The sequence below is a fragment of the Monodon monoceros genome, unplaced genomic scaffold, assembly GCF_005190385.1.
Source record: "Monodon monoceros isolate NGI ecotype Baffin Bay Population unplaced genomic scaffold, NGI_Narwhal_1 Super_Scaffold_20, whole genome shotgun sequence".
Classification (NCBI taxonomy): Eukaryota; Metazoa; Chordata; class Mammalia; order Artiodactyla; family Monodontidae; genus Monodon; species Monodon monoceros.
The window spans coordinates 35,104,872-35,116,356 of NW_021703777.1; the positions used below are offsets into that span (position 1 = coordinate 35,104,872).

The following is an 11,485-nucleotide window of genomic DNA, read 5'->3' on the forward strand; positions in this document are numbered from 1 at the left end:
AATGGAAACGAAAGCAACTCTGCCCTACAAAGAATATCATTAAGAGTCAAGAGTGTTCGTATTTGCTTAAGAAATTGGGAATTAAAACTTCCTGCATTAAAGAATTAACTTTAAGACAGATACCATACAACAACCAATGTTTATATTGCTGCTTTCTCTCTTAAAGCTAAATATTTTCAGCTCCCACTTCTCTAATACTCCAGAAACTCTGCAAAGAAAAGATTCCATTCAAAGGCTTAAAGAAATAAATAAGAAATAACACCGCATTCTTTTAAGTGTTCTCTGTACTGAGAGCCCCTTACAAATGCAGCACCCTGCCACAGACTTCATTTTCAACACTGAAGTCCTTTCCACAATTTTCTAATTCCTATATGGTTTTGTGTCAGATGGTCTCTCCTTCAGAAGCAGAACTAAGTAACAGAAAATGATACATCATGTCCAAAATTACAGATGTGGAAGATGAACATCCACTAGAAAGCAACCAAGTGGGAGGGAAAGGTTTACCTTTTAAGTTACACCATAAGTACAGTTACCCCTCCCTGCTTCCCTTGTGAAGCGAAGGGCTAGCCTTTTCCAGAAAAGCTCCTATGAGAACCGTCTTCTTTAAACTATCTGGAGGAGATACTTTTTCAAGGTTCTTTCACTTTTAAGTCTTTCCCCCAACTTACATCCCATAACCAGTGTTAAAACTACCCAACAGCCTGTTGTTACAACACATATTCTACAATAATTGAGGGTTCAAGGGTTTGGATCCCAGAACACTGCCAACAGATAATCCAAAAGCCTTCCTTCCACGACTGACTCTTCTACAAATTCCCAGCTGTAGGTAAGGTTGGCTTCTCAGACCGGGTAACTTTCTAACTCTGCCTAAGAACACACTACTGCCAATAACTGAATTCTCAAGAGAGAAGGCAAAGACTCTAATAAGGGCTGTCTCCTTCCAACAGTCAAGATTCCATAACCAACCAAAGGTTTAAACCTCCTGCAAAAATTTTGGGAACATCTTAGAAATAACATACAGTTTCTTTAGATGCATATTATTTGCTCTGGAATAGTGATTTCCAATGGAGGGGACAGAAGGACCACATGACCCAAGCAATTTTTCTAAACTACCCATAACCATCCCTCTTCATGTGAAGATTCAGGCAAGCCCTTTTTACAGGTCTAGGCATACCAGAATGACAGCATCTCGAGGAGTAGGGGGAAAAGACAGCTATGTATGATTTTTTAAAAAAGAAGGTGATGTAATATGCCCCACCACCCACTTACCTCCCACCACAGGACAATCATCTCAGATAGAGAACGAACACTTTAGGAAATAGAGGTTGTTTATGTTTTCAAGGTTTTCTGGTGGAAATAATGCTGTAAGTCATGTGAATGATGCAGCTGAAAAATTTAACAGGGGACCAGACATTTTCACACTCAGGACAAATACTCAGCCTCTGGGTGGCCAGCATCTCTACTCTCCCCTTTGCCTGTACACCTCAAAAGCTGCAAGACTCCCCTGCTTGCAATGAGTCACCCACCATTACTTATAAATTTCTGCCAAGTTCACGTCAGCAGCTGATGTTTTCAAAGTCACCATCCATGTTATACTGCTATGAAGTTCTCCATTACTTTATATCTCTTCTCTCTGCTGTCTTCCGAGCTAAACTTGCATTTGGAAGCTGATTATCATAAGAACATTGCTCCCATAACAAGTCCAGGATATAAGAAGTAGAGATTCAACCATAACTCATACTTTAATACTTGTTGTGCCACTCTACAGTTTCCTAACAAAATACACTCACATCCTTCACCTCACCCAAATAACCACCTTATTACTTAGAGGTTGTAAAAGTGGGAGGCTTTCTCCACTGGAAACATTTTGGTTTGTGGTAGAATTGTGCTTTCAGTCTTTGCAATTAGCTACATGCAAAAAGACCTGCTCTGCAAATTTTTTTCAACTGCTTGGAATTTACACTTTTATCAGGTACAGACCCAGCAGACTAACTGTAATCAATGAACATATGGTCATATTACCAAATAATGTTAATGTCTGCCCTACAGACATGTAAGAACTTGAATTAGACCTTCAGTACACAGACCTTTAGAACTGAGTATGAAGCATCTTGTGAGATAAAAAAACTCCTATCCAGTCACAGAACACCATACAGACAACATCATAACAATGCCACTGAATACATTAGTATAGTACATGTATTGCTAAAAGTTATGTTTCCAATTTCCCAGAGCTGGAAAGGAAAAGTCTAGAAAAGCTGGCCATGCTCAATTTTACTAAAACAGCTTAGCACTTAAAGCGGAGTGCTGAACCTTCCGGAGGATGGAGGGGGGCCTTCGCCCTGTCCTCCCCCAGGACCAGGATGTGGCCTTCGAGAGAAACACCGGCAGGAGGAGGTAGCTGGGACTCTGAGGTGCAGAGGTGACGAAGCTCTCTGATGCTAGAACAACAGAGCTGTAAAATGCTCTGCTTCAGTTCAACCCCGCTCCCTCTAACCTACGTGACAAACAGAGGACAACCTGGCACTTTTTGTCCCTGATAGTGATTACTACCAGGAAAGCGACCAGGGTAAAAGCATGTCTTATGCAAGATCAGTCTTATTTTAAAGCATATGTTATAAACAATTAACACAGCATTGTCAGAGTGGGATATCTGTGAGGTGCTAAAATAGGGAGGAGAAGGTTGATGATCCATTTCAAACATTTCCATGTCTTTTATCGCTCTCATTTCTGAACTTTCTTTTGTCACTTTTCCTATTACCATCACTTGGCTGGTAAGGGGGCAGCACTATGACTTGGCATATTCAGTTGACTGGGCTACATTTCCCAGCATTTAATGAAAAGGCACTGGAAGAGGAGCAAAATCAGCTGGAAGAAATGAACTGCAGTCCTAGCCTGCAGATACTAACCAAGTGACCTTGGATTAGTCCCTTAGCCTCTCTGGGCTTCAGACTGTGTACGTATAAAATAAGGTTTTTGTTATTCCACAGATCTGTCTAATAGGAAATGTAATATGAAAGTCAAAGATAGTGACACCTCACCTACTTGCCTCAGGAGCTGTATAAGCACTAAATACTATGTGAATGTAAACACAGTTAAGAAGAAAAATGTTGGAGTTAGGAGCTAAACTGAACATGGAGATACATTTTTATGGATTTTCTTGGCCTTCTTCATTTTTAATTGCAACACTAAATTAAAAGTTATTGGCAATACTCCAGACCACCACCACTGTTAATAAATCAAGTAGGTAAGCACTGCCTAGCCCATTGCTGCCCTATACTAAGCAGGGTGAGGGATTAGGATGCTGAACACAGAAACCTTCTCCAGTTACCAGCCAACTGAGGAGGCACTTCAGAAACCACCAGGGAATGGCACGAAGTCCGTACACAAGTGCAAGATTATGTGCTACCAATTATAAATAGTATAGGAATTGCAAAGAGGAGCTAGAATGAGTTGATGTATACAAGGAAGACTTTGTGAAGGGGATGGGGCTCCAACTGGGCCTTGGAGGAATTCTAAGTTGTTTTAGCTGAGGACAGGACAGGAAAAGGCTGGAGACTCCTAGCTTGTGATAAGGTATAGTTTACCTTGGGAGGTTAAGGCACATAATGATTTTGAACATATAAGATAAGGCCAAAATGATGGAGGGCTGAGACTTCCTGGCTGAGATATATGGTTTTGTTAAGTGTTTGACTTGATTCGATGTTGCAGGGGTGAGGGGTGGGGGGTAAAAACAATAGGTGGACTGAAAGGTGATGAGAGAACACCTAAGAGTTCAACAGGAGAAATAATCCAGGTATCAAGGGATGAAACCTTGAGTATCATCAGAGTATCAGCAATCAGAATGGACACTTGAAACCAACACTGTACAGTTCCTAGGAGCTGATAAAATGTGGAGGATGACGAAAGAAAGAGAAATCAAAGAACATTACAAGGCTTTGTATATCCAGGACCAGAAGAATGATTATTCCACTAAGTGGAGATGTTATAAAGGGAAGTCAGTTTGAGAACAAAGATTATGAAAACTCAGTTTTAGACATGTTGAATCTGATGTATGAGCTAAGGGTAGATGTTCCGTAAGAAGCTCAAAATTCAAAACTGAGGCACAGATCTAGAGCCCAGGCTTAAGATACAGATGAAGCCACAACTTAGTGATTAATAGCCGACTGAAAAGAAGAATTGGCCAAGGCCTGCAGCTGGGAGAAACAGCTACTGCCAACGAACAGAAGCCATGTAAGCCAAAAAAGCAATCAACAGAGAGAGGAGATTAGAGTCCCAGTTTCTCCTCTACTTGATAAGCTTGGGAATGTAACTTAACCTCTGAAAACTAATAATAATAAGAGACCTACACTTCATAAGGTAGGTTGTTGACAAGATTAAATGAGATAAAGTAATCAAATAAATAAAGTAAATCACCTTTAACAACCTAAAAACTAGAGCAGGAAACCAAGAAAAAGTAGTGTCATGGCAAGCAAGGGCCTGTTTTTCAAGGCAGGATCAGTGAAAAGAACTAGTCGAAAAATACTTTAGCAAATGCCCATAGCCTGAAATTCGAGACAGAAAAGTACACAACACAAAGTACACAGACCCACCCACTACAGTAACTGTATCATGTATTTGTTTACTGTCAGTTTCAACCATGAGGAAAAGGGACTTCGTTTTGTTTTCTGAGATATTCCCAAAGCCTGGTCACCAAAGGCACCCAATAAATATGAATAAAAAACCTGAACTCTCTCATTGTAAACAGTAAATACATCTGGAATTTGGTAGAATTCTATAGAAAAGCATCTGAAAGGCAATTTCCATTCTCTGTATCACCTTGAAAGAACTTTCCGCCTGATCTTAAGAAAGAATTTCACTTGCTTTCATAAACACTCTTTGTGCAGTTCCGTAACAACCACAGCTGAGTAGATGTACAATCACCTTCACAAAAGCACACTTACTAATATTTACTGATGCCTACTATGTGCATAAGAAAATGTAAATTAGAAACAAGAGGTTTAGGACTATTTGGTGGGAGGGGGAGGAGTGATTTCCCAGAATCAGAGACTACTACATAAATGCTACCTATTTTCAGAATCCACTTCTCAAGTTCCCAAATGCACCTCAAAATTTTCCTTATATATGACACTTCAACACATGTTGATGCACACGTCTTCTTTCAACATCACCATGTGGGCCATTATCGTTCCTGAATATTTTAAACGTCTTTGTCTATCATTAAGGAGATTCACCTATGATCAGAGAGGTGCCCAATTTATACTTAGGACTAGTTAAACAAAAACAAGAATACATTCCAAAGGGTTATAAAAGGCAAACAAATGAATACTGGGGTAACCCATGCCAAGGTTCCAAATTCATAGTAATTAAATCTTAGAATTAGAATGAACATTAAAGGTCATCTGGTCCAGTGGATCGCAAACATCAGGTTTCAATGAACTTTTTATTGATCTGTGACAAAATGAGGACAATGTGTACGTTTTCATAAAACTAAAAGTACTCAATTTAAGAACTATCCTTTGGCCTGAGATTATGTACTTCCCTGTATTGGGGGAGGGGCACTAAAATATCCTTTCTTTTACAAAAAGATGGTGATAGTTGATAATTTTATCTTTTTTTTTTTAACTTGGCTAAACAAAAAACTTAGCAATTCTATGTTGGACTTCAGTTTTTTTTTAATTTTACAGTCAGTGAAATCCAAAAATATGAGAATCTGTGCTCTAATCCAACTAATTTTCTGCTGCCTAAATCCCTCAGAATACAGTCAACAAGATGTTTGTCTGCCGATGCTGAACATCTCTAACGCTCAAGAGCTTCCAGTGATGTGGAATGCACTGAAAAAAGACATGGCTGTATATCTGAGGCATGTTTGGAAAAGCAAGAAAGCAAGGCCTACAGGGAGAAAGCCAACTTGTGAAAGAAGGCCAGTAGGAAAATGAAGGCCAAGAAAACTTTTCAGTGAGGTCAAAGGGATGCACTCTGTCCTATACTCACAGTCTTCCTTCAGCTTAGTAATTATGAAAATCCTTTACAAAAATAACTATAAAAGCTAGAATGTATAAAACATTCCTGAGGTCAGGGCTGATCAGTTTACAATTCCTTTCACACATCTCAGTTTATTGTCTGAGACAACTCCTTTGCTAACCTACATATAATTTTAGTTGAACACTTTTCAGGTTCAGTCAGGCAAATGTCCCATGGTCTTAATATCACCCAGATCCAAAAATGCAGGAGAATCTAAAAGCCACATACACTCAAGGATGCAAAAAATAAGAGAGATATAAAGCCCATGACAATCAACATGAGAATCAAAAAGGATGAGAAGAACGTGAAGGCAAGAAGTAGAAAGAGCAGAAGAAATTTTAAAAACCTAATCTCAACAAGCCCATCTGAAGGAACTAGGGAGCCTGTACTAATAGTCACCTGCATCCCTCCAAGACAATGTCTAACAGGCTGAAAGGGAGCAAGGTGGGAGTTGAAAAGGATGCAAAACTGCCTGTTAAAAGAGAAGGGCAAGCAAAAGTATCACACTCAGTGCCAGGGAGAAACTAGCATGCAAACATTTGCAGAAGAAATGAATTAATAAACAGACATTTATGCAAAGAGGATCTGAGTCCCTGCTTCCACCACATCATCCAAGGCACTTTAAGCCCACCTCAAACAACTTTCTTTGCCTTTAAGCTCAAGCTAAAAATCTAACCTTATGAAAAGCTGAGCCCGCCCAATAACTTGCACTGGCCTCTGACCTAGCTAAGCTTTAGCACAGCGAGGCCTGACAAAGCTCCTTCCCCAAGAACTGCCATTTCTCAAATCCAGCGCCCATGATTCAGTGTGGAAGGAAAAAAAATTATTGGGAGTAGAGGCAAATAGGTCAAGGGGTGGGAAGAAAAACTATTCTGATGCACAGAAAGATAAAAAAACACTATAGTTCTGGAATTAGGGCTACTCCTAGATAGACCAAATGAAAACAAAACCTATTTGTATTTACCATTAAATGAACAGAAACAAAAGTCTCACCAAGTTCAGCCACCCATGGCTGAACAGAGTTTTTTGGGTTTTGGTTTTAACTATTCTTTCATCCCTGTTGGCATTCAGGCTTTCCATTACATCTCAGCCTCTCATTGTTCCAGCACTACTGATGAAGTCTCAATAGCAAAGAACTGTGCTGAACACCAAAATTCTGATTAGTTGATGTCTTAGATTCAGTTTATCAATATTTGCATGCACACATTTATTTCATTTTAATTATCTCTATTTAAATGATTTTTAATATCTCTCCTCCCTCCCTCCAGAGCCTGCTTTTCCACACCCTTTTCTCACCTGCATTCTAAGGTCCCCCTTTTCTTTCCTTTAGTTCCCTCTGCTCCAGAAGCAAAACAGGGACTGCAGCGAACTGATATAAAAGGGGGCAGGTTTACGACAAATATCATCCTATGTGGGATACCCTCTATACTATGTGTTGTCTATAGACAAGTAGCATTTCCTGCCTTGCGTGCCTCTGAGCCTGGGCAGAACTCATGTGCTGATGCTGTGCTCACACATGATGCTAACAATCCACCATCACGTTTCCTAGAGGTTCAGGAGCCTTCCCGAACCTGCTGAAGAACATGACCAGATGACAAAGTCTTCAAAGCGACAGCCATCACCAAGCAACTGAGCTCTTATTCCTACCAGCCCAGGAGGGTCAATTCAACAGTCGTAGGTACTCCTTAAATTTCCATGACCTGTTCCACTCAAGCTAAAATTTCTGTAAGGCACTTTTTAAAAGTGCCAGAATCCTATGAGCACTCCTAAAAAGACTCAACATCAAAAAAATTTTCAGCCCAAGCCAAATATTTATATTTTGGCTGGTATTCTGCCAAATAGCCACAAGAGGCTGGTGTGATACAACTGCCCTGGAGTGAAGCTGGCCAAATCTAAGTGAAAAACAATAAAGCTCCAAGAATGAGCTGTCATGAAAAGGTACACGGTTCTTAGAATGAGATTTTTTGGCGGTTTGAAAAGTCAGATTCAAAGGGCTCTTGTTACTTCATAAAGGTTAAACTAAAGAAAGCAAATCAAAATTGAAATGTTGAAAATTCCTGGGGATTTATAGTCCACTTTTAACAAAATGCTAAAAAAAAAAAAATCTTGTATTGAATAATGCAATATCTTCAATGTCTCCCACATAATTGTTCAGCTTATTTCTGGAAACAATTTTGTCGCAGGTGGTCTTGACTGTACTTGGGTACTAAGGAAAAAGACACCTGTGCCTGATAGGTCGTACACTAACTAATTCGCCCAGGGTGCCAAAGAAACAGAAGATGCTGTGATTTCTGGATATGATTTTCTGCAGTGCCAGGTAAAAGAGGTCACATGCCCTGTTCAGCCGCGGCTCGGCTCGTTCCGAGTGATGTGCAAGCTCCTCGGACAGAATTTTGCTAAGAATTCGGAGAAGCAGGCAAGCTGAGTGGAATTCCTCTCGGCACCGGCGTCTGTACTTTGCAGCTTCCTTTTCCGACGGCCTCGCGCGCATCCTGTGTCTCCATCCCGCGGATGCTCGGCCCTCCCGAGACTCCCGCTCACCGGCGGAGGACCCTCCCCGCACACCGCGCGGTGACGCCCCGCCCGCCAGCCAGGCTGGGTTCCGCCCGCCGCCCGGCCCGCCGCCGGCCCTGCCCGGCCGCAGCGGCCCCGCCCGCCGCCCGTCAGCTCACTCACGCGGGAGGCCGCGGCGGCATCTCCATGGCGGCTCCTCTCAGGCTTCAGCTCGCGGGCACCCGCCGCCGCCAGCACCATTCCAGCTGCGGACGCCTGCCCAGCCCGCCCGCCGCGCCGCGTCCCATCCGCCCGGGCGCCCGCCCGCCGCCCGCACCCGCGCTACACCCGCGCCGCACCCGCACCCACCCCCGAGGTAGCCCAGCTCCGCCAGCCCCGCTCGGCTGGCTCGCTCAGCCTGCCGGCGCTGCCGGGGGCGGGGCTGCAGGCGGGCACTTCCGGGTGTGACGGGCCCTCGAGACCCCGCCCCGCCCCGCCCCTTCCTGCAACCGCGAAGTACGGGGTGGGTCCGCCGGCCCAGACGCTGGAGCTGGAGACGTAAGGGTGCGGTCTCGCCGGAAAGCACGGCGTCCCTCAGCTCCGCGTTCCCTGACTGTCCCGCTCCACAGGCGCGCTCGCTCTGTCCTTTCCCAGCCTGCGGCCACGGAGGCGGGAGCGGTGGGCGTAGCCGATCCTTCCTCTACGGATGGTGAAACTGAGGCAAGAAGGAATGACTCGCCTGTCCAGGGTCCCAAGCAGGAACTGGAGCCTCCCCGCTCAGGCTGTGATCCGCTCGTTGCACCTGCTGGGCGAGGTCTCGGCGCTGGGATGGAATGCAGAGCAAAACCAGGTCTCCGTGCCCGCGCACCTGTCCATCAGGACGTGACAAGGGAAACAGAAAAACGACGATGCCTGCCTGCCGTGAAAATACCAAATAATCAAGGCGAGGAGACAGGATGCTAAATGGTAGTCAAGGAAGGCCTCTCAAAACATGTCATTTAAAAGAGATGGAAGAAAGCGAATCTTGAGTAAATCAGAGTTCTCAGGGCAGAGGGAAGAGCAGTGCAGAGACTCCTGGCCATCGAAGAGCGGGAAGAGTACAGTGTGGCTGATGGTTCCCCAAGTATGCCGCTGGGCTGCGGTAGCATCTGGGAACTTGTTAGAAATGCAAATTCTCGAGGCCCACTTCAGATCTCAATCAGAAGTTCTGGGGGTGAGGCCCAGCAGCCTGTGCTGTGACAAGACGTCCAGAGGATGCTGGTGCGCTCTAAGGGTTAAGAACCTCTGCGGTAACTGAAGCAGAGTCAGGACAGGGGACAGTTGGAGGAGTTGGTGTCGGGGAATAGTAACAGATCACACAGGTGTGGTAGGCCATCAAAAAGGTTTTGGCTTTTACTGAGAAGAGGAACAATGAAAAGTTGTGAGCAACGTGATCTGATCATTAAAAGGATGACTTTGCTGGGATTTGTTTTAAAATCCTCCTCAAAAAAAAGGAGGGTAGGGAATAGAAGAAAGAAGATGGGCAAAATGTTAATTTTTGATGCTGAGTGATGAGTGCATGGGGGTAGTCATTTATGTATATTTATGTGTATGTTTTAAAAGGTTCATAATAAAAACTGATTTTTATGTTGCTATATGAGCCATAGATGTAGGGAAGCAAGAAAGCAAACAAGGAGTTACCTGGCTGGGATGATCAGAGTGATGGAGAGAAGATATAGCAGACGAGAGTTGCTGATAGATTAGATATAAGAGAAAGACTAGAGTGAAAGATGATCCCAAGGGTTTTGGTCTGTGCTCTTGGGAGAGTGGAGTTGACATTTACTGAGATTGAGGAAATAGAGAAGAAACAGATTTGGTGGGGCAAGAAGCATATTTGCCAGTTCTGATTTAGACGTGGTTACGTCTGAGGTGTCTCTTAAACATCCATGTGAAGATAGGTGTAGACAATTAGGTATCTGGGGTGGACATAAATGTGTGGGTCGGCAGCATACAGGTGGTATTTAAGGACTGGTTGAGATCAACTAGATAATGTAACTAGAGTAAAGAAGAGACCAAGAAGTGAGCCCTGGGGCACTCCAACACTAAAACAGTAAGATAAGGAGGATTCAGCAAAGGAGACAGAAAAGGGAGCAGTAGTGAAGTAGGAGAAATGTCTTGGTAGCCTACTGACGTGTTCCAGGAAAGGGCTGTATCTAGTAAGGCTTAGCATGAACTCACCCTTCCATAACCTCCTGGCATTATTGACCCACCATGAGGAGGGCATACATGATTGAGTTATTTCTCAAATGTTAGTGGTGATTTTGTTCAGATCCATAATAAAACTTCTTACTTTATAAGGTCATTGTAAGAATTAAATAAAATAATCTATTTAAAACATAGCGGACTTCCCTGGTGATACAGTGGTTAAGAATCTGCCTGCCGATGCAGGGGACATGGGTTCGATCCCTAGGAAGATCCCACATGCCACGGAGCAGCTAAACCCGTGCGCCACAACTACTGAGCCTGCACTCCAGAGCCTGCGAGCCACAACTACTGAGCCCACACGCCACAACTACTGAAGCCCTCGCGCCCTAGAGCTCATGCTGCACAACAAGAGAAGCCACCACTATGAGAAGCCCGTGTACCACAACGAAGAGTAGTCCCCCCCGCCCCTCGCTCGCCTCAACTAGAAAAAGCTCACAGGCAGCAACAAAGACCCAATGCAGCCAAAAATAAATAAAATTTAAAAATTAAAAATTAGGGCTTCCCTGGTGGCGCAGTGGTTGAGGGTCCACCTGCCGATGTAGGGGTTGCGGGTTCGTGCGCCGGTCCGGGAGGATCCCACATGCCGCGGAGCGGCTGGGCCTGTGAGCCATGGCCGCTGGGGCTGCGCATCTGGAGCCTGTGCTCTGCGGCGGGGAAGGCCACGACAGTGAGAGGCCCGCATACCGCAAAAAAAAAAATTTAAATTAAAATTAAAAATTAAAGT

General features: G+C 43.9%; 1 protein-coding gene across 2 annotated transcripts in view; it reads right to left on the reverse strand.

The window, feature by feature from the left end:
* The window catches only part of KLHL2 (kelch like family member 2), a 126,027-nt gene extending 117,197 nt beyond the window's left edge, over positions 1–8,830 (reverse strand). The window contains exon 1 of one of the 2 annotated variants that reach the window (XM_029235705.1): positions 8,701–8,830. In XM_029235705.1, coding sequence (XP_029091538.1) covers positions 8,701–8,726 — 26 coding nt within the window. In that variant the 5' untranslated portion in view covers positions 8,727–8,830. Of the gene's footprint in view, positions 1–7,320; positions 7,354–8,700 lie in introns of those variants that run through there. The other variant, XM_029235706.1, reaches the window with a different exon arrangement.
* Between the last annotated feature and the right edge of the window lie 2,655 nt (positions 8,831–11,485).